The sequence below is a fragment of the Bombus vancouverensis genome, chromosome 16 (assembly GCF_051014615.1).
Source record: "Bombus vancouverensis nearcticus chromosome 16, iyBomVanc1_principal, whole genome shotgun sequence".
NCBI classification, from domain to species: Eukaryota; Metazoa; Arthropoda; class Insecta; order Hymenoptera; family Apidae; genus Bombus; species Bombus vancouverensis.
In genome coordinates this window covers 3,748,012-3,772,653 of record NC_134926.1, presented here as the reverse complement: position 1 = coordinate 3,772,653, position 24,642 = coordinate 3,748,012, and the positions used below count along the sequence as shown (strand labels likewise).

The following is a 24,642-nucleotide window of genomic DNA, read 5'->3' as shown; positions in this document are numbered from 1 at the left end:
TCTTTATAAATACAACTAAGCAACCTACCCAGAGGCTCGTTTCATCTGATAAATATTGTATATCAAATAACCATTGCCTTATTGAAACTTGTTATTTATTAAGAAGCATCGCGAGTGTCTCGATCAAATTATCGTTGCTTTGTACAACTTTGAAGCTATCTATTATCAGGCGAGTAATGAATTCCATCGTGGAAGAATTTCGCGTCATTAGACAAGTTCTAATCGTCGCGACATTGGCAAAGGAGAAGATTCTGTGAAATTGCTGCGCAACAACGCTAGAACAGACGCTGCTTCTGCGACGAAAGACGCCATAGTGAGAGTTGGATGGCACGTGCCTGTGCAACACACCTCGTTAGATTCAGCTCGCTTCCGAATGAGATAGAAAAATCACTGGACGATCAAATCTTGGTGAAAGACAGCACTTTTCCCTGTTGAAACTCCTCGCTTGCCTAATGAAAGATGGTTTGACCCTCTGGCACTCGTATGTCGAGTGTCACTCGACATCAGTTTCATCTCAGCAGCTCCTTTGTCGAGTCCCACCTTTTTTTGTGAAACGTGCGAAAGAAAAGCAGGATTGCATCCTGGAAATTGTTTCAAGATATATCATACACTTAAAAATTAGAAAATACAACAATAGTGTGAATAAAACTGGTATTCTTTCTCCTTTTATGTTACGACTGTTCGCATCAGCGAGAGGCGTAAATTCTCGCTGCGATTCTGATAGTCGACGCCGTGAACCAGCCGTTCCTCTGTTTCGATTAGGATAACAGAGGTAGTTCAAATGGTAGTAACACTGAATTAACAGGGTTAATATAAACTTCTATTTTTAACAATATTTAAAATTATAATTAACACGTTGCAAATGATTTAACGATGATACAACTAGTTTATTATTATAATTCGACTCGACTTTATGATATTTCTCGATGTATTCGTTTGACTAAGCGACCTTGATTTTATTTCTCTGAACCTGTCGATGCATTCGGTTTGAATCCTCATGTAATACTGACTGCCCTTCGATTTTTTCCTTTGTCTTCTCTTGGAGACGACCCCCACCACGCTCGGGTCTCGCAACCGTTCGCGCCTATGATCACGTATGCCATCTTCTTTGTGTAGGTAAAATAACGGACCGAAGGCGAATCGATGTTTTTCGGAACTAGCTGCTTCACACAACTATGCGCTTATCGCTACATTGTGTATATTTCGCCGGCCATGTAAGACGATCTGTCTGCGACACTGTAGTACCGAGGGAGACGGTTAGGAACACGGCCTATAGTAAACCTCGGGACCTAACACTTTATTTATTTAAATTGTCTTATTTTTTAGTTCAAGTAAATTTCAAATAAAACACTTAAAAGCGTTGCGAGCTGCTGGTAACAAAATTGAAATAAAATTCCGAGTGCAAAGGGTTAAAATAGGAATGGAAAGTGTTTGGGCAAACAGAGAGGACCTTCTTTCGTCTCGTAACAGTTACACCCCTGCATCTCTGCATTTAACGTAAGCTTCTCTGCGACTTGCAGGATCATTTTCTCCGCCTCGGTAGAATTTGTCAAAATAATAAAATACTTTGCAGAAAAGATTAGAAAATTGACCTGTAACATCTAATCAACCTGCAATCGCAAAAGATCGTTTCCCAACGTGCTAGCTTCTTCAGGACAATTAATCGGTGCATATGAAAGGCGTTTGCTCGTGGTCCATCGGCGATGGAAAAGTTTCTTTCGTTTCATAAGATGACAATAGATGAACGACAATTTCTGTTTTATATTATTTTATTGAATTAGGTGTGATCCATTTCTTTTTATTGCTATTATTATGATCGTGCACAATTCAATAAACTAATATAAAAGAAGAAACATTGTGCGTCTATTATTTGCTTATAAAACGAAAGAAACCATTTTCGGACAACCATATAAATTTCCCAACTTTTCGTCGCGATACTCGTTCGTATCGTTGGATATCGCGGGAAAAGCAGTGGCGAGTGACGCCGTAGCGAGCGGCCGGCCTTCGCGAGCGCAACTGGGCTTCAACAGTTAATTAAAACGCGATCGATGGCCGATCGAGAATGTCGACGAGAAAACTCGTCTAATCGCGTAATCGGTCGATTGAGCAGGCTGCGCGATTAATTATTCGACAGGCAATTCGCGCGTTGCAGCCTCTTACCGACGAGATTATCTCGCGGAATATTTTCCGTCGAATTGGTCCGTGGAGAAAGTCAGCGGACATTTAAGCGGAGGATATTACGAAATTCCAGTATGAAACGTCCTGTTGGAGATCCTGTCTGCTCGTTTCGATGCCCCGAGGTTTTGACCAAATCGCACGAGGTCGGTTTCTCGAGAATTCCCTTTCGGTGCCGAGTCGAACTGGATCGAGTGACCAACGTCGATGTGGCAATCTTCCTTTTGCCCTCCTCCTCTGTGTACACTGTCATTCAAAACTATACGCTCGTTTACTAACTGATTTTTGGCAGGGATGGTGACAGAAATGGATTAATTAGAAAATTAGAACAGATCGGAAGATTCGAGGTGATCTTATTACAATTATCGCAGACTATCATAGTAAATATTTAAATTATTTTTGTAATATATAGTTTTATAAATTGTTTTTTTTTAATTAGTATGCGATGAAAAGATTAGCAAAAGCGACAAACGCTATAGGGAACGTAGGAAGTGCATACTATTATATACAGGGTGGTTGGTAAGTGGTGGTACAAGCTGAAGGGGGGTGATTCTACGCGAAAAAAGAAATCGAAAATATAGAATAAAAGTTTTTTTATTTTTTTTTTATTTTTCCATCGAGACAACGATCTACGGTGAGATCCGTTATAACGTACCGCACGCGTACCGAGCGAAAATTCAAAGTCGATTTTCTCGAAAACAAAGCCTCGAACGAAAAATTTTTATTCTATATTTTCGACTTCTTTTTTCACGTAGAATCACCCCCTTTCCGCTTGTACCACTTGTTACCACCCTGTATATATTGTTTTTATATATATTTTTACATATATTGTTCGCATCATCCAAGGGAGGACTCCCAATACACTTGTAAACATTTAAATACATTTACACGTATTGCACACAACTAAGTAACAACATCTCGCAGATTACGACAAGATTGTATTACTCGCAATATCAGACAATACCATTGCATATGTACGTATATTTTATTGCTTAGTCTTAAAATTTTGTTTAGTAATGTTTACTAGATGAAGAAAATCTGTCGATGTTTTTAGAACGAAATATTTTAAATCATCACTGTGTCTTGTCATATTATTTATTTTATGTTTATCACATAAAAATTGTTATGCGATAAACAAAATATCCTTTGAAATACTCTTATTTTAAACCCATTCAAACATGCAGGACTTAAAGATTTCTGACATATAAGTTTTGATGAATTTTCAGTACAATTAATGTCATCTTTCATCTTTATTCGGAGCTATAACAGATTTTAGTTTTCTATTTATGTAAAATGAATAAGAATCAAAATGTTCATTTGTAGAGATGAGAATTGTCATGTTTGCGAAAACAAAGCAACGGTAATGCGTGCATATTCTAACAAATAGCTGACGACTCGCATTATTATGTGGAAAAGTATCATAACAAATATTAACAAGACAGCAAATGAGTTTCATTTGTTTATAATTATATTTAACTATATATTTATTATTTTAAATCTGCGTGTTAAAAAACTGTATAATTTACATTAATTTTGCTCGCACTGAGAACATGTAAATTTAATTTGAAAGGAATTTTTGCATAAATAATTAATGGAAAGGCTGGTAGTAAAGGTCTTAGGTTGTCCGAAAAGTTTCTTTCGTTTTTATCAGGAAATAATAGACGCACAACGTTTTTTCTTTTATATTACTTTCTTGAATTACGTATAATGCATTTTGTTTTGTTGAGATAAACACCGTGACATTCCACAGACTTGGTTTCACGTTTGTACGAAGGTGCACTGTTGTAAAAAACACGTTTGCGAAAGAAAGATACTTTCCGGACAACCTAATATATTGTACAAGATAGAAAAATATGTAGATGTTAAATATTCAAATAAAAAGGGCTTGTGACCTTATGCGTTGGACTTTTCCACCTGCCACAGGCCAGTGGAATGAAAAATGTCGATCGTCTGTTTGTTAAGGAACCAAGTGGATTTGGCCGAGTTTTATCTATTATTATTAATATTATTTTATTTATTATACTATTATATAATATTAATCGACGTACGTGTAAAATTTGCTTGCAATAGAGACGAAGTTTCCAACAATTTTTCAAATGGCCTTAAACGCACTGACATTGTATGTTCCTATTGAAAAACGATTTGTCTTGCGAAGTGAAAGTGACGCGTTCGTCACAGACGATTGCAAAATCAAAATATCCAAGCTTTTCCCTCGGATAGATTTAATTCTTCATAGGAAAATGAACAAGTACTTTTATCTCATCGATATGCAAATTTAGCATCGCCGTAATAAGCGTATAAAATGAAACTTCTTTGATTTATTATCGATTAACGTTATATTTCTGGATTATCTCGCGTGCGCGTTTTCCATCCGATCTTGCGTACAATTTTCCCCAACAAAATGGGAAAAGTTCATTAGACGCTGCTCTGATAGACCAAAGTGTACAGTTTCCTTTTGGACGGCAGTGTACTCGATCTATTGGCCCGTTCGTTCGCAGAATACTAATCGGCGTGGTCATTTGAGAACTTGTAACGAGCAGAAAATTAGAGCGAACGGCTGGCTGGCTGGTGCCGCCTCGAACTTCGACCTATCGATTCGAGGTCGGAACTTTCGCCGATGAGAAAACCGCAAGCTGCAGAGGCGTCGAAATAGATAGCGCGCGTCGCTGTTCTCATACCGGAAGTCTTTGGAAAACAGTGGACAGAAGAAAGTATCGGCGTGCAAATACCAAGATATTCCACGGTTATATTGCCTTGGCAACTAAGTGGTTGCGGATTTTGTCATTAGGTGGCAATGACAAAATCCGCAATCACTTAGTTGCCAGTCCAATAGTGCGAAAGTATTTGACGTGGAAAACTCTTGCGAATATATTAGGCGTGCTAGAAAAATCGTTCTGAAATTTTTATATTATCGCAATCAGGCAACATTTTCGCACATATTTCCATACGTAGAATCTACAAGATACATAGTGCACATTGTTTAATTGTGCTAACTGATTAACGTCACCGCCATTCTGCAACGGTGTATCATCTTTCGTTCTGCTTTAGCAATTGTCTGGCGGATTCATGGCAAAACAATCGTGGAGCGTGACATGGCTCAAAAACGAGTAAAAATTGTTGAAACATTTGATCCAAGTAATCGTTGCGCAAGTTACGTTAGGATTTCGATAACGTGACCGAGTATTCTTAAATACGCTAATCATATTCTATCTTGACATTCTTTATAAAAAATTATTAACTTGTACGCGTGGAAGAAGCATTAACACTTTGACTGTCACGTTGATCACGGTTTCTCCTGTAACGCTAGGAAGGTCATTGGTGATCGGAGCGCTTCAATTTCTTACAATTGTAAAAATTGAATGAAAATTGACAGTTAGGGCATTTCGAATATAACCGATAAATAGAAGATACTTTGAAATAAAAAGTGTCCCATTGAGCAATCAAACATTTTTATTAGAACATTAATAAAAAAATGAGAAGAAATCTTGCATCTAACGGTGCACTGTGTTAAAACACTTTAAACATAAATGTGGCTCGTCGATACAATCTGGACGATAGGTGATCACCTTTTTGGTCCGATTCATAGCAATTTTTCATCCCAACTGTTTAACATTTTTTTATACCACTCTCTGCAAAATTTTCGTGCCAGGTATGCTTGCCCTTCTTTCTTCTGCATTTCGTGTCGCAATCTTTGTCGAATAAGTATATTTGACGGCTCTGGCGAATGGCACTGTGCGAGGTGCATTGCGAGTGCCATTCTAAAATCTGATAACTTGATTTTTAGTTTTGTTGCTTGTTTATAGAGTATCATCGCGTTTGAAATTGATGTATCTAACAATAACTCTAAAGCTAATTTTATATACCACTTCAGGGTTCTTCTACGTGGTGTAGAATATGCTATCATTTGATCTGATAAATCTACAGCACATTTTTCTCTCTTGTAATCTACACTACCATTGGTTTATCGCAAACATAATTTTTCTTGCGGACCTGTACCATTTCAGCCGAATGTTTCGTCGAAATCATAAAAATAATCCTAATACTGTTTACTAATATCTTCTACACGTTTCAACAATATATTCCGCACGTTTTGCCTACGACGAAATAACGAAAGCGAATGGTTTGTTGAAATAAACGAAGCCTTGTTATAATATGTCGCTATCAACTGTTACCAAGGTGTCACGGTGGTCACTCGTGGCCACCAATAAGATAAACGGTCCATCGGGGAAGAATGTTGTCTTACATCATCAATTTATCATTATTTTGCCATTATATGCTTTGAATAATGAAAATACTCCCGTGGTGTCCTGAGCGAACCATGTGATTTCGGCGTGGCAGTCAAAGTGTTAACCCCTTGGCATACGATGACGTCTTCAAGACGTCAGCAACTGTCTGCAACGCACGCGGAAAGTCCTGCATCGATTCTGTTTTATCTAAAATGTTCTTTTATCTGCTTGACATAGCTGTTTATAACGCTTATGTCCTGTATTCTAAGTTGCCTAATTCCGCAAAGCAATCGGTTGTAAATTTTCTATCGAATATCGCAGAACATGTGCTACACAATTTGTCTGTTCTTAATTATCCGACACACGGTAGACGGTCGCAAAGTGAGTGCCCAACTCGGCTACAAGCAAAACATTGACCACATTTTCGACTAATAAAATGGAACATCCTGCAAAAAGATACCATGTGTGCGTAAAAAATAATATAAGAAGCGAAACAACTTGACAGTGTAGGAAATGTCTAGTTCTTGTAGATGTTGCAAAATGTTTTCAAATGTATCATACTTTATGGAATTATTCATTTATTATCTTATAATGTTACTTAATTACTGTCCATTAACAGTATATATCAACTTGATTAAACGTTATATTTATTTTGCAATGTGAATTAAGAAATAAAATGTTCTGTTTCTACGCTTGCATATAACTGTTCAGTTGAGTCAGATGAAATATTATTCTTGGGAAACATCAAATTCCATCTTATTCGTACGTTAAGGGATTAATAAAATTAATTTAGCAGATATTTTAACAGTTACACTATGAAACTCGTACGAGGTACAGGAAAATTCTCAACGTACCACTTTTTTATTTTTATTTTCCTCCTTCTCTTTTATACGACAGATTTGAGCAAATCAAGGCTGAGATATCTGCTAAACTAGTCACTTTCTCCACGTGTAAAAGCTAATAACGTTTTACAGAGAATGTGAAGATTGTTCGAGCGGTGCATTCTAAACGATATGATTCTATTATTGCGTTGGCAACTAAGTGATTGCGGATTTTGTCATTAGGTGGTAATATCAGTTTTGCAAAAAGTTCAGTAAAATATCTTGGTCGCGTCATGGAAACAGACGGTGTGCGACTAGGAAGAGATAACCTGAGAGTAATACGCGAATTTGAACGCCCAAAGGACAAAAAAAATGTAAGACAATTGCTGGAGAAAATGAATTTTTATTCTAAATTTATAGAAGATGCCTGCAAACTCCTGGGACTTCATAACTTATTAAGGAAAAATGTGGAATTATGAGAAAGAAGAAGCGAACTTCAGCTTAAAACAATTTGATGGAACGCAAAAAGCCAGAGATTGGATATCAGAGTATGAAACGGAGTGGGAAAAATTAAAAATCCAAAATGAGCAGAAGAAAATCAAGCGCTTGAAGATGTATTTGAAGTTATAGGCGTATCGTGCTGCAGACCAACCCTTGTTGCTAAAAACTTTTAGAAATGAAGTTTTTCAATTTTCCCAGCTGTACCATTAGATGGCAATGACAAAATCCGCAATCACTTAGTTGCCAACCCAATAACTCACAAAGTTCGTTCAATTTCCACTGAATAAATATCGACTTTCCTTTAGAAGAAAACGCGCGGATTTTTGCAATTTGTACATTCGTTTCGACGTCTTATGATCGTTCGAAACGAGAAAGTTGTCTTCGTCGGGTTCATCTATGTTTTTCATGATCGTGTTTCTACGATACTTTACGTCTAATAGAACGACGCCTCGTTGGAATTTTAGGTATCTCGAGCTGCATTTCGACTATTCCCCTTTCTCATAAACGCGTAGACATCCGTGCAATCTACTTATTAAACGTGCAAATTATACGTTTCAAGTTTAGCGTATTACAGTGCATATTACATTGGCAACTAAGTGATTGCGGAATTTGCCATTACCGCCTAACGACAAAATCCGCAATCACTTAGTTGCCAACCCAATGTCTAAGAGAAATATACTACGTCACGCGTCCATCTACGGGAAAATTATAACTTCTCCTCTAACCGGTAGTTTACTAGCAATGTCCACTCGTACATTAAGATCGGACACCCTGTATATTTCTTAGAAGAGGAATATCGAAACAATCGTTTCTCTCGAGCCACGAAATTCTTTCGCTTTTCTCCTTTCTCCGTGGCAGAGCGGAAGGAAGGTGCGGAGCACGGCGAAAGGACGACTCACCCCGCAAAATGAAAGTGGATTCCGCGTGCTACGACGACGATGCAGAAACGCGATTTCGTCTCTGTAAAGCGAGCCTGTTTGAAAAAAGCCGCATCGACGATTCGACAGGCGACAAAATAAAAGCCGCGAGCGAGTGTAGACGAATTATAGCGTGCAACGGCGTTAAAAAATCCGTGTAATTGTTCCGCTCCTAAAGCAGAAGCTAAGCGAACGCGGCATACGACCGACTCGATCGTCGACTATTCACGTTCACGACTCGGTAATGACCGTGAATCACACGGTTGCACAGCGGGCTGCTTGTGTGGAAAAACTTGTAAAATTGATTGTGCGTGCAAGTCACGTTAAACCGAGGTGATTTATTATCCTCAAGTGGAATGACCGGCGAATAAAAAGCTGAATGGAGGAAAGTGCAAATGACGCTAATTCCTCCGGTTGATGTTCGTGACTGGGTCCTTCGATTAGAAGGGAATCGAATCGAACAGGACAAATAGAATCCTTCGTTGAAAGCAATCGATCGCCAGCAATCAGCCAGAGGACAGGCTCCGTTCATTTCTAACCCAGATACTCCGACCCATGCTGACGTGATCTGCGAGTAATTTTTTTTTTTTAATAGTCCAACGTCGCGGTTCTCCATCGATTCTCTCGAGTTTTCTACCGAGCTCGCTTTAACGAGCCCTACGCCTAACTGTTTCGTAAGCTTCTCCCGTGGTTATGTAAATCCAGACACTGGACTTGATACCGGTTATCCATTGGCTCCGATTAGGCGATCTACGTCGTAATAGTCGTCTGATCGACTTTCGACTACGAATCGACACGGCGACAATCAGGTTAGCAGGAAGCAAACGAGGCAGGAGCGAGGCGATGAACAGGAAGCTGGACGTTTAATCGACCGATCGGTTGTCGAGACGAATGCGTGTATTTATTGCGACATAATAGAAACGATAAAAACGACATTCCGTAAGAGAGTTGTGAGAACCACGATCGCACTTTTTCTCGGATTCTGTCCACGTTGTGAAACGTTTCATCCGCAAACTTTTTTTAAAAGCTGACTACGCGATCACGTGACACGTGGTTTCCTGCGCGCAGTGAAACTGTTTTACAAACTTATTCGTTTGTATTTATGCAAATGTCCGTGGCTATTATTTCATGCGATGCAGTTTCGCGGATAAGGTGAATACAAACATCGAATATTTCCGAGTTCATAATGTCGTGCATTATAACGCCAAGTTGTCTGTCTTCCTGTCCATTCCTGAATTGTTGTTTGCGCGGACGCGTGGAAAATACAGACAGCCGGGAAATTTCTTTTCAGAGAGAAAATCTCAATCATGCGCGAGGAATGTGTCTCTCGTGTCCCGGCGTGTTTTACTTTCGCGTTACGAATTCCTTAAACGCATCTGTCCGATCGAGATCTTTGAACGATCGAAATACGTCGTCTCGAGTCACGTGCCAGGGGTTTAAAGGGGTTGCCAGACGGGTAAGGGGGTTTCTATGGATTTTATCAAGTGTCGACTATTTCTTATAGAGGCGAACGTGGAACTCGATCGATGCAGATACGCTCCTTCTTTCGGATTCGATTTATCGGATCATGTGATCCCAGTTTTGGGTCATCGGTGACCGGAGCGCATCAACTTCTTGCGATTGTAAAAATTACATGAAAATTGACAGTTAGGGCATTTTATAGAAGATACTGTGAAATCAAAAGTGACCCATTGGACAATTAAACACTTTTATTAGAACATCAATAAAGAAAAATGAGAGCAAATTTTGCATCTAATGTTGCACTTCATATCTTTGGGGGGTAATTTACGAATATTATTATAAACACATCTTAGAAAATAATTGTAAATGCTGCTTTATAATCATATAATTGAAGTTAGAAGTGTGCACATACCTTACTATTATACAGGGTGGTTGGTAATTGGCGGTACAAGCGGAAAGGGGATGATTCTACGCGAAAAAAGGAGTCGAAAATATAGAATAAATTTTTAGAATAAAATTTTATAGAATATTTTTTTAGAATATTTTTGTAGAATATATTTTATAGAATAAAATTTTTTTTTTAATTTTTCCATCGAGACAACGATCTAGGAATTTATTATTATTTCGCCATTAAATGCTTTATTGCATTTTGTGCAATCAAAGTGTTAACATTAGGAAAGCAGTCGATAAAAACAGGGCCAGCGTGACCTTTTGCGAGGCCTAAATGTACATTCAAATTCGACACTTAAATTTTACAACGGGGGACTATTTATTTACAAATGCTGTTACATATTATATATTTTTTATAAGCAGTTTTCTAAGCAAATCCAAGTAATATTTTTTCGCATCCATAGTTCGCTTTGAAGTGTGAAGAAATTTAATGAAAGTAGAAAATCTGTAATCATGTATCACTTTTGCAGAAAACTATGGATGTAGTTTAATTTCTCTGAAAAATACATTTCTCTGAATGCGCCCGGATTTTTTTATCTAAAGTAGTTTCCAGGATATGAGGACTTCATGGAGTTACACTGAACTTTCGTTATCTTTGTCACTTCCTTGAACTTTAAACTACCAAAAAAAAAGTGTCTTGCATCTGGTAATAGTATCATCATTCTGTTAAAAGTTAATCAGAATCCGTGTTTTTTAATTGGGTAATTTTCGTATACCGCGCCGGCCCTGGATAAAAATATCAATCTATTCAAATAACTTCACTAACTCCAGGGTAGTGAAAATCCGTTTTGTAAAATTACTTTTAACTTTCTTTTGTCCGCCACTGCAAATGCATCCTTAACACTTAGCCAACCGAATAGGCAGATCTTCCTGTTAAGAACATCGCTGTGTGACCGAGCGAAGGATCTGCCTTTTTGACTTCTGCAACGCGTTTTCTTTTTTTTTGTTGTTGTTATCAATTATCGTTTACCTGGAATTATTCCAAATTAATTACTGTTCTGATTTTATAAAGTACAGTATACGATAAAATACACCAATTTAGTGGTGTTAAAATTAATTCAGAAGTTATACTATCAGTTGTGACTGAATAAAGTTATAATCGAACGATGCCACATTGTAAACAAATACTAAAATGCATTATGAATTTTTCATTTCACGTTTAACTCGTGTTATTTATCTTTAGTCACCTACAATGTTTATCTGACAAATGCATAAAAAATCCACTTGTTACTAATACCGAGACACTGGTACGACTGCGAACAGACATTCGTCAAATTTTAACACGTCCATCGTAAGATGACGATCTCTCGACTCATCGATCCATCGAGGCTGTGGCCGTTTCGTGGCCAATACGCGTGAGCCGCAACGTCGAATGGATTACGTGAGCGAGTCTGTTGAAAAGGGTCAAAAGCGGCTCGTGGAACCTGACCACGCATTTTTCGGTGAAAGCGAAAGCAGTTCGGCGAACAGGATCGGAACCGGTGAAACGGCGCTTTACTTGCTGTACCGGTGAGACGCGGTCGATCGCGTGGCGTGGTCGTCACGCAACCCTCGCCAGCTCCGCGCCCTTCGATCGTAAGTGTAAAACACGGGCAAGGTTCCGGCGTTTCACGGTCGAAATAGACGTCGAGCGAACGAAACCAGAAACTAACGAGCAAAACGTCGTTCGATCTCGTAATCTCGCATTGAGAAATATTCTTAAGCGGTGAAAGTTTCGAAGATACGTTTCGGACAATTAATCGGACTCTGCGTCGAGGACGTTGTGTAACTGCTTGTCTGCTACTTGTTAGCGGCTACATGGGGTGTTTTACGTTGTTGGAACAGCAAGTCGTGGATATTTTATTTTTCAGTTAAACGACGCACCTGCGTAAAGGTTTTCTCTGATAAGATATCCACGATAATAATCGAAATTTTTCAACGAGTTTACTTAGAAAATAGCGCTGAAAATTGTTCGATCGAAATATTCGCCGTTGCGTTCTACAACTTTAATTTTTCTGTATAACAATAAAAATGAAAAATTCAAATTCTAAATCAAATTTTGATTAACGTTTCGACTGCCACGTTGGTCATTGGTGACCGGAGCGCTTCAACTTCTTACAATTGCAAAAATTGAATGAAAATTGACAGTTTGGGCATTTCGAATATAACCGATAAATAGAAGATACTTTGAAATTAAAAGTGTCCCATTGAACAATCAAACATTTTTATTAGAACATCAATAAAAAAAATGAGAAGAAATCTTGCATGTAACGGTGCACTGTGTTAAAACACTTTAAACATAAATGTGGCTCATCGATACAATCTGGACGATAGGTAATCACCTTTTTGGTCCGATTCATAGCAATTTTTCATCCCAACTGTTTAACATTTTTTTATACCACTCTCTGCAAAATTTTCGTGCCAGGTACGCTTGCCCTTCTTTCTTCTGCATTTCGTGTCGCAATCTTTGTCGAATAAGTAAATTTGACGGCTCTGGCGAATGGCACTGTGTAAGGTGCATTGCGAGTGCCATTCTAAAATCTGATAACTTGATTTTTAGTTTTGTTGCTTGTTTATAGAGTATTATCGCGTTTGAAATTGATGTATCTAACAATAACTCTAAAGCTAATTTTATATACCACTTCAGGGTTCTTCTACGTGGTGTAGAATATGCTATCATTTGATCTGATAAATCTACAGCGCATTTTCTCTCTTGTAATCTACACTACCATTGGTTTATCGCAAACATAATTTTTCTTGCGGACCTGTACCATTTCAGCCGAATGTTTCGTCGAGATCATAAAAATGATCCTAATACTGTTTACTAATATCTTCTACACGTTTCAACAATATATTCCGCACGTTTTGCCTACGACGAAATAACGAAAGCGAATGGTTTGTTGCAATAAACGAAGCCTTGTTACAATATGTCGCTATCAACTGTTACCAAGGCGTCACGGTGGTCACCCGTGACCACCAATAAGATAAACGGTCCATCGGGGAAGAATGTTGTCTTACATCATCAATTTATCATTATTTTGCCATTATATGCTTTGAATAATAAAAATAGTCCCGTGGCGTCCTGAGCGAAACACGTGATTTCGGCGTGGCAGTCAAAGTGTTAATAATATAAATATTATAGAAATAATAATATTATAAATAATATACTTTATAAGCTAGTTATAATACTTTTTTCCCCTTCGCAATCTTACGATAAAATAATTTTATCACACAGAATTTATCGCTCGCCTGATGGACGATATCTTAAAGTTACACGAAACAACGGCAAACATCTTGATCGAGCAACCTGTGTTTCTTTTCCAATCTTCTCCAATCGGAGATTACTTTCTAGATATGCGTCGTATTTCCATTGCCAACATACGGTTAAGCGTATGTCAACAACATATGCAAATACATAGATAAACACGTGAAATAAGAACCGCGTTAAAGATCTATGGATCGGTGGATCCAAAGACCGTGTAACGGGACGTAACTCGTGAGAAAGATTACGAAACTCGTAGACGAATTACCGGGTTGTCTGGTCTGGTCTGGTCTCGTTGTTATAACCGTGCGTGCATGACGTTGTACGTATCCGACTGTGGCGAAAGTGCTGGCGGACCGCTATGGAAAGAAAGCCAGGAAATAGGTCGAAAACGCGAACCGTTTTCTGCATATTTCCCATAACGATCGACACACCGGTATTCCTGGCTGAGTTTCAAGTTGCACGTAAATAGCTACTCGTGCGACCTTTTTTACCTCGCCTCGCCTCGATATCGATCTGTCCTCGGTTTTCTAACGTTGCACGCGTTTCTTCTACTCTCGGGTTTTTCCGAGATTGCGGCAGCAAGCTGTTGCACATAGATTTTATCTCGCAGCGAGCGAGATGCGAAACAATGACGCTGCCTCTCATCGCTAAATTGCCGGTGATATACTTGTTTAATCGTTACTTAAGCAGATGCTCCAGTTTGGAGTGGTTTTACGTGAATTTTCTATTCTTTTATTTACAACTATTAGATTGTCCGGAAAGTTTCTTTCGTTTTATAAGGAAATAATACACGCGCAATGTTTTTGTTTTATATTAGTTTATTGAATTATGCACGAACATAATAATAGAAATAGAACGATATGGTTCATACTTAATTTAGTAAAATAATATGAAACAGAAATTGTTGTTCATCTATTATCAGCTTATGAAACGAAAGAAATTTAATTGTTAGTAGTAGGTAATTGTTAGTCTTCGCTGATAATTAGGAAGATTAGATCATTGCGCAAATATTGCGTTCCTTTTGAAGATCATACGTTAGGTGAAAATTGTATACAACTATTTATTGATAATCGATCGATAATTTGAATATACATAGGAAGAAACACAAACGGAAAATAAATAAGGTAAAAGGAAAGCTCGTGGTGTTCGTAGCTTTCCGTTTTCTATTCGATTTCTACGGGTGTCGCAACCACCCGTATTCTCGCGTTTCTTTCGCGAAATTCGATTGGGACGCGCTATGAAACGAGATTGTGGTTCGCCGATCGCAAACTAAACGCAATGGTACGTGATGCTTACCGTGTGTTTAACACTAGAACTACCGATAGTTAACACGAAGATATTTCTATCAAAACCAGTGAAAACGACTGGTGTTTAAAAAATACCTAATAATACAATATTTTTATATTTATTGATTTATTACTCTCTCACGGAAGGAATTCCATGTTACATAGTACATTTTTGGTATTATTAATCCATCTGGGGCCAGTCATAAACCAGTCATTTTGACTGGTGTGGTGTTTCTAGTGTTAGCATCTAGCGATCCAGCGATCGATCCGGAATTTTCCTGATAACTGATATCGTCATATCGAAAAATTTGAAAAACGCGTGACAAGTTGTAGAAAACGAGGAAACTGGTTAATTGGGGTTCGATAAACAGATTGCAGCACCCTTTTACACTTTGACAAGTACCAGTCATTTTCACTGGTATTGGTATAAGTAGCCTTGATGTAAAATTATTTTCAGTTTGAATACATAAAAAACAAAATGTTGTTATTTCTATACTCAGAGGTAGGATCGCAACAGGTTATGGGCCCAGGTGCAATAATTAGTTATTATTTTTATCGAAAATATTATTAATAGTAATAATATCGAGGAGCGCAGATGATAACCAAAAAACAAAAAAAAGGGGGTGCGTGATCGATGATTCAGTGTTGAATATCATAAGGACGCTGTATCGAGTATACAATAATTATTTACGTGATAATACAGTTATCAAAAAAAAAAAAAATGTCGAGCGGGGCGAGTTTAAGTATAGAAATAACAAGACAAAATAAAATTCATTATATTAGTCTTTTAGTTATCGTCGCGAAAGTCATTACATCATTGCGGAAAAGAATATAACACGAAGTAGAAATTTGAAAATAAAATTGTAAAACCAGTCAATTTCACTGATGTGGTCGTTCTAGTGTTAACAGCATAACGCATAAATGTCATCAAATCGTCGGAACGTTTTATAAACGTGTTATGTACAATCTGAAATTTCACTAGCAGTGTAACGATTATCGCGATTGTAACAGCAAAATATGAAGGCAATCTAAAAATGTATAGAGAAGTACAAGACATTTATTGCAAACATACGTTGTTAATACGTACATTGTTAGTGAAAAATAAATAAACAGCGTGAATACTAGTCTTAAACATACGTATACAGTTAGTGCTATACATTGGTATAGATGTTCTCGCATCGTGTGTACGTATTATAGTTTATAAAATAGCATGATCTTTGTTACCCAAAGGTATAGCTTCTGACAAATATCTTGTAACATGTATTAGATTGTCCGAAAAGTTTCTTTCGTTTCATGAGTGAAACAATAGATGCACAACATTTTTTATTTTATATTATTTCATGTATGATCCATTTTGTAATAATAGAATAAAATAGATCAAACATAATTCAATAAAATAACATAAAAGAAAAAATGTTGTGCATCTGCTACTTCCTTATAAAACGAAAGAAACTTTCGACATAACCTGATACGTTCACAGATTCGTTTCAGCGACACGACACTTAAATCGTACACTCTTATACCATTCGATAAATATGGAAATGGCAAAGAAATACAGAAATAGTTGGCAACTAAGTGATTGCGGATTTTGTCATTAGGCGGTATTGACAAAATCCGCAATCACTTAGTCGCCAACCCGATATAAATACAGAGACGTTGGAACTTCGATACGACGAGTAACTGTGACATTATATGTAAATACGTTTGCACCAATGTTCTATCTTTCACGCGCATATAATACATATGCGTATGGCCATATTGGCGACGACGACCTTACAACTCCAGTCTGATGCCCCACTCTTTAAATTTAAACGCTTTCTCTACGTTCGAAAACGTGGTTACTGGCTGTGTCTACAGCAATTTCGATTCTATCGTACAGTGTGAGAGAGCTGCTGCTGCAAATTCTTAGAAATTGCCACAATCGCTGGCAACGTTCTTCAACAAAGCTCCACCAAAAATACGAACCGCAGTTCTGGTCCACGAGATCAACATCAGCTTACCACCGATGTAAGGACTTCCTCTACCAATTTCACAGTGTGTGTACGACAATGTTATCAATTGCAGTCCTAGAGGTTGATCTTGCAACCTGGACAGTTCTATGCTCGTAGCATCGCGCCATGGGTCGGTCGTTCCAGAAGAGATGGATTTAGCTGTGCCGGTCAGCAGAGGCAGAGACACGGCGTTCTTGTCGTAGCCACGTCCTCGAAGTTTATTGGGATTAGTCGGCAGGAATGTGTAAGGTGTTCTCGTTCGCGTTCCATAATCGATGGCGCGTTGCATCAGTTTCGTTGGAATCCTCGCAAAAAGCGGAACCGTGGCGTAACTCGAGGTGGACACCCGAGTCGAATCGTAGGAGGCTTCGAGCTGGTAGTCTGTGCGCGGGTTATCGAAAGCCGAAGCTAGAAGAAGGTTGAAGCCCAATACAGAACCCTCGATACCGTCCTCCAGCCCTTTGTCAAAGTCCGTGTACTCCTGGCCCAGCACGATGTCTCCTCCACTAGGGATCCTGTGTCCTATCGTCTAAAATCGATCACGAGTTTCGTACAAATAATTTGCCTTTCAGCAGCGTAGTAAGTCAGATTTCTATGGGAAATTCCGCGTAGCGGAGAATAGTCAGAAAATGGGAAATTTCTATCCCTTCAGGCACATTATGTAAGCCGTAATAAAGTATCGTAAAAACACAATCATTTGTGGGAAATCTGATGGGAAAGTTGTAAGAAGCGTGGATGAAGTTGTCAGTGTCCTGAAAGGCGAGTCGAAACTTTTTCGCCTCCACACGAATACGTGAAATGCAAATATTCGAACGCTATTATATCATAAAGCTATAACGCTATTATATTATAAAGAAAAATCTATAATTTTGTGATGGGGCAGGTAAGAAGATATTGTTGAAGTTGTCAATTAATTACGACGGAACGCGACGAATTAACACTTTGACTGCCACGTTGGTCACGGTTTCTCCTGTGACGCCACGGTGGTCATTGAACCACTTCAACTTCTTACAATTGTAAAAATTGAATGAAAATTGACAGTTTGGGCATTTCGAATATAACCGATAAATAGACGATACTTTGAAATTAAAAGTGGTCCATTGGACAATCAAACATTTTTATTAGAACATCAATAAAAAAATGAGAAGAATTCTTGCATCTAACGGTGCACTGTGTTAAAACACTTTAAACATAAATGTGGCTCATCGATACAATCTGGACGATAGGTGATCACCTTTTTCGTCCGATTCATAGCAATTTTTCATCCCAATTGTTTAACATTTTTTTATACCACTCTCTGCAAAATTTTCGTGCCAGGTACGCTTGCCCTTCTTTCTTCTGCATTTCGTGTCGCAATCTTTGTCGAATAAGTATATTTGACGGCTCTGGCGAATGGCACTGTGTGAGGTGCATTGCGAGTGCCATTCTAAAATCTGATAACTTGATTTTTAGTTTTGTTGCTTGTTTATAGAGTATCATCGCGTTTGAAATTGATGTATCTAACAATAACTCTAAAGCTAATTTTATATACCACTTGAGAGTCCTTCTATGTGGTGTAGAATATGCTATCATTTGATGTGATAAATCTACAGCACATTTTCCTCTCTTGTAATCTACACTACCATTTGTTTATCGCAAACATAATTTTTCTTGCGGACCTGTACCATTTCAGCCGAATGTTTCGTCGAAATCATAAAAATAATCCTAATACTGTTTACTAATATCTTCTACACGTTTCAACAATATATTCCGCACGTTTTGCCTACGACGAAATAACGAAAGCGAATGGTTTGTTGCAATAAACGAAGCCTTGTTATAATATGTCGCTATCAACTGTTACCAAGGCGTCACGGTGGTCACCCGTGACCACCAATAAGATAGACGGTCCATCGGGGAAGAATATTGTCTTATATCATCAATTTATCATTATTTTGCCATCATATGCTTTGAATAATAAAAATACTCCCGTGACGTCCTGAGATGAAACACGTGATTTTGGCGTGGCAGTCAAAGTGTTAAGGCAAACTATTACGCATTGGCACCACCAATTTCATTTACATTTTTAGAATTTTCCCATTGGGTCTGCTACGAATGATTGCACTTTTGATAACTTACGACCTACTTGGTATGACCTTGGTATGGTGTTGTTAGAATTTTAGACAACAAGTAGCATACGAAGTGATAGAAATTCCTCACTTTCTCATCGTCCTTCTTTGCAAAATAGATGAAAATTCGACGAACCTGATCGGAATGACCTTGAGCCCAGAGCTGGCCGTTGATCCAGAGTCCATAGAGCCCGGCCTGGTTCTCCCAACTGAGACAGAAATGGTACCATCGATTCTCTAGAATATCGGTCGGCATCGCGAGCACCTGTTTTCCTCCGATCTCAAGGTGAATGCTCCTGCCATGTGGCGCTATCCACGATCGTACCAGTCGCTCTCGCTCGTCTTCTGTCGGAAGCAATCGCGTAAACAGTTATTAACACTTCATCTTTGCAACATTAAATACCACTTGGTCAAGACGAGCGAACGAAACGCGACTAGCCGGCACGAGCCAGCGACTCTCTGAGCGGTGAAAATGCTTTTCGTGGCTGTTTGCTTGGCTGCGTAAAGGCACGAAAGGGGCCAGAAGATAATCACGAAACGGAGAAACGTTCGCATCGACGTTCTTTGAGTCTACTTACTCGAGTAGGAGAATATGGGATGAGAGTGAGTGAGATCATTCGATTGCATCCACAGGCAGAAGGTGAACTCCGTCAACTCCGGCACTGGCAGCTCCCATCGTAGAAACTGCAAATCCACGTTTCCTCTGTTTATACAGATGCAAAAAATCGGCGAATATATGCACGTGAATCGATCGAAGAATTGCGCAATTTTACAGCGAGTTCTTGCGTTTTAAGCAGTAGACAAATTTTTAAAAATTTATTTCTTCGACACGATGAAGATGTTCACGAATGATGTGGAAAAGTTACATAACGAGATTAGAAAAAAAAAGAACAGATCGAATGGAAATAACGTGGTAGAAAAAAAGACAAGAACTTTCTATGACCAGGTTTGTTCGATACCGTAACCAAATCAGGCATTTTACTTTTAACGATCTCGGATTCCGTTAAACGTTTCCAGCGGCATACGTTCGATCAAAGCCTTAAATGTGCGTACAGGATTAGCCAATGAACGACTGTTACGATTACGTGTCTGGAATAAGATGATTATGCGTTTCTACATAATCGGTAACGGGGCAACGAACGTAACAAAATCTTGCATCCTATGGATGAACTTAATGAAATTAAATTGACTATGATTTAATCCATCACTCGCTATAACCCAATCAATCTTAATTTGTTAATTTGTCGTACATCTAATCGTACGCGTAATATCTTTTTGTTAATACTTAGAAAAGAATTTTTTTCCCTTCTGAAGAACAGACACTTTGCAAACTTTTGCAAACATCGTAGATCTCATTGTAAAGAAGAAAATGAAGCGATTTCTAAGCTTTCCAAACTTTCTCACCTGAATGTATCCCTTCTGAGTGAGCTCCACCTTGTGCATAGGAGTCTCGTGTTTCTGTTCTATCGGCATCGTTGACCCCCAACATGGAACTATTGCGTAACCCAATAAAATCAAACGAACGGTTTCAATGGCATAATTTCGACGATTGTCGAAAGTTTGAGAAAGTTTCGACGAGTTCTCCGTTCGTCCGCTCGATCCGTTCATCCCTTTAGCCTCTTCCAAGAAGCGATCGTCTGCTGATGGTCGTTCGATTAATCTCGAAACGAAGGATCGTCCTTCTGAGCGAAATCTGGATAATTGCGAGAGTTGGTCGGTTGCTTGTACGTTCGATCTCGAGCAGGAGAAACGAAGCCCGGTGTGGCGAACAGTCGACGCGAGTAAACAACACTAAGCAAGGCTAGTGGCAAGGTAAGGCGGGCGAGCACAGCCCGCGTGAACAGGTTGAATAGCGAAGAGGAAGGAGCACCTTGTCCATGATACCAGTCGACGAATCGTTTGACCGCTAAATTCGAAGTAATTTCACCGTTTCTTTTCACGTACTCGCGTCTTACAGTTACTTCGTACGATGATACTCGCGTTAACGTTCCGCTTGGTTGTTTCTTGTTTCTTGCTTCGTATAAATCGTGTATCATGGACCGTATTGCGTATTTTCTGCAATTCTTGTTGCTGATCTTGTCTCAGGTTTAACCTAATCTTCCGTTAGTCTTTTGTTTCTCATGTTCACGAAAGAATGTTTCACAAAATTATATTTAGAGCGATTGGAGAAGAGAAAGTAAATCATTGAATTTTTGGAGAGTTTCTCATCGTTGCAATATTAATCGTCTGATGCTATGACGATCTGATCGATGTTTTTTAAAAGGTTTACAAAATTTGCTTTTAATAATCTTCTGTATTATGGTTTTATTATATCTTATTATTTATTATTAATTATATTAATGAACACATTGTACGTCGTATTTTCGTCCATTTTCGTAAATACATACAGTGGCTCACGAAAGTATTCGAACGCTTGCATATGCACGCTTGAATGACCGAAATAATGTACATTAAAGTAATTTGCTTAGACAAGCAGATGTCAGTAGGAAGATGGAGGTCTTAAGATTATATCAGTAAAATTTGAAAAGGATTGTAAGTGACTGACAAAAGTATTTGAACGCTACATATATTATTCAATTATTTGATATTAATATTTTGTTGGGCCAACTTTAGCAGCAATAGTGTGTCTCAATCGACATACCATACTGTAAACCAATGATTTTGCAAAAACTACACTCAACGGAGTTCCATATTTTTATAATTTTATCTTTCAGTACTTGCTTTCAGATTATCTGAAATTTATTTCATCTTTTTTCCATTTCAGCCTATAAATTTTCAATAGGATTTATGTCTGGACTTTGCGGTGGAGTAATTAACACGTATGGTGTGTTATATACGATTCATTCTTTCACATTTCTAGCAGTATGTTTAGGATCATTATCTTGTTGGAAGTGGAAATCTTCCAATAATCCTAATTTACGGGCAATTTCTTCAAGGTTATTTTTTAAAATATTTAAATATTGATATTTATCAAGTGTTCCATCAATAAATATCAAATTTCCGGTGCCACTGGCAGCCATGCACCCCACACCATGACCGATCCACCTTCGTGTTTCACTGTTTGATGTAAATGACGAATTTCCAATTCCGTATTTGGTTTTCTCCACACATAATTTTGACCGCCCGAGCCAAAAATGTTAAATTTTGACTCGTCCGAAAAGATGACCGTTCCAAAAAGAATTATCTTTATTAATATAGGTTTTTGCAAAAGTCAATCTTTTTTTATGATTTACCGCATTAATATATGGTTTCTTTCGCGGTACTCTCCATGAAAATCACTGTTTCGTAAGATTCGTCGACATAATTCCTGGTGAACTTCTTTATAAAACATATCAGCTACCATACTTGCGAGTTGAGCAGCGGATGTAGTAGGATTTTTTTTTAATTCGCCAATGATAACTTTCTCCTCTCTTCCAGTCAATTTCTTTGGTCGACCTATCGAGCTTTGTTTGCAAGTGTTCCCTCGTTCTTTGACTTTTTTATGTTGTAATGTATCGTTCACTTACTTCTGTTCACAATTCCGGCAATCTCGTTATATGATTTGCCATCCACATGTAATCGGAATATTATTTCTCTTTCACACTTTTCTTCCAGACTTTTTGATATTCATTTTAAATACTACTGTGCACACTTTTACGTTACTGTTACTGGAACGATATCCTAAGATCAAGCGAACGTACCAATATTTTCATTTAGCAATGATGTTTACATTCGGTGCAAAGGAAGATGAAAACCTATCAACAGTGTTACAGCGTTAGAATACTTTTGTGAGACACTTGTCATGAATGTTTCTAATAAACGTATCCTAACTCCTGTCTATATTATTCAGTCGTTTTCAAATTTTACTCGTGTAATCTTGAGACTTTCCCATCATTATACATGCCAAATTGTTTGAACAAATTAGTTTAGTGCACCACATTTTTTATTAATTGTAATTTGTAAGTGTAAGTGTTTGAATACTTTCGTCAGCCACTTTATGTACGTACGTGTACGAATCGTTGGTTGAACGAGAAATTTCGCTTGTCCCCAAACTTCAGTGAAGCAGGTGGTCCGCTTGGCAAACGAATCCGGCAACTACTGTGACAAAGTGACAAGCTACTGAATGAGCGAACTCCATTGAAGAAATGGATGGTCGTAGCTGGTTAACAGCGAGTGGTGGGGCAAAGTTGTTTTCTTTACCTACTTGACCACAAAGCCTAAAAATTTCCATCAATTTTGTTAATTAATTACACTACTGGACGGTTGCTAGCAGCTTGCTTATTTGTCACTTGCCATTTATTTCACTGGCCGTCACTGTACGAGCCTCGAGCGTACACTCTTGGCCAAAAAGATAGCCCAGGTGTGCTATCTTTAAATTTTCAATGACGCGTGTAAAATTTTTCGTCTGTAACGTATAATATGAAAATATTACGAGCTCAGAATAAGCGGTTGGTTGAAAATAATTAAAAATATTATGAGGTTTAGTGTGCAGCAAAAAAGTTGTTTTATTTTAAGAACGAAATGATAGCACACTCTGTTCAGTAGTTCATGATTTATCAACGAATAAAGATTACAGTACAATATTACATAAATTTGTAAGTATGGGATGCTGAAAAAAATTAAACGAGTCTGAAAAAAAGCAAATTCTTGAACTAAAACAGCAACAGTTATCAGTAGCAGAAATATCGAAAATAATAAGAAGAAGTCGTAAAGTAATACGGAATTTCTTAAAAAATGTCGAAGATTATGGCAAAAAGAAAAGTACTGGTCGGAGCAATGTTGAGTGTAGCTTCCAACTGGCAATTAACGACGAAGCAAATAATGGAAAAATCTAGCGTTAGTGCCAGTGTTTCGAGTGTTCGTCGAGTTCTACTATCCTGCGAAGATATTAAGAGACTAAAATTGAAAAAGGAATCCTTCGTTAACAACGATACACAAAGTAGAACGTTTAAGCTTTGCAAAAGAAACGGTGCATTGGAAAAAGAAACGGAGAAGGGTGCTATTTGCAGACGAAAAAAGATTCAACTTGGATGGTCCTGATGGATCGCAATATTATTTTCATGACATAAGAAAAGAGACAATGTCGGCAATTCGACGACAAATGGGAGGAGGCAGCGTGATGGTTTGGCCCGGCATCGGTTATTTCGCCAAGACAAGTATCAAGTTCATCAGTGGCAGAATAAATAGTGTCCTATACATAAATTTAATTAGAGTACAAAGGAGATATGCGAAATGGATATTAGGCTTAGATATGACAATACCAAATTATATACTGATAAAAGAATGCAAGATAATAGAAATAAAAGAAAAAGCATTAAAAAGAGCAGCAAGGTACGAAGAGAAAGCCCTAGAATCAAAAAAGGAATTAGTAGAAAGGAGTGTATAAAGGAAAGAGAGAGAGAGAGAGAATGGGGAAATGGCCAAGAAGGGAAAAGAGCAAGAAAGAGAAAGAAGGGACTGGAAGAGGTGAGAAAGGGAGGGACACA

The 24,642-nt window shown here is 38.1% G+C and overlaps 2 protein-coding genes across 27 annotated transcripts in view; one reads left to right on the top strand and one right to left on the bottom strand.

The window, feature by feature from the left end:
* The window catches only part of LOC117163125 (uncharacterized), a 215,715-nt gene that overhangs the window by 151,152 nt on the left and 39,921 nt on the right, over positions 1-24,642 (top strand). The gene's annotated exons all lie outside the window — the stretch shown is intronic.
* LOC117163130 (uncharacterized) lies at positions 14,824-20,975 on the bottom strand. The gene is made up of 4 exons (XM_033345178.2): positions 20,582-20,975; positions 19,756-19,861; positions 19,314-19,522; positions 14,824-17,601 (listed from the first exon to the last, which is right to left on the bottom strand). The coding sequence occupies exons 1-4, from the start codon at positions 20,783-20,785 to the stop codon at positions 16,987-16,989; spliced, it is 1,134 nt and encodes a 377-aa protein (XP_033201069.2). The 5' UTR covers positions 20,786-20,975; the 3' UTR covers positions 14,824-16,986.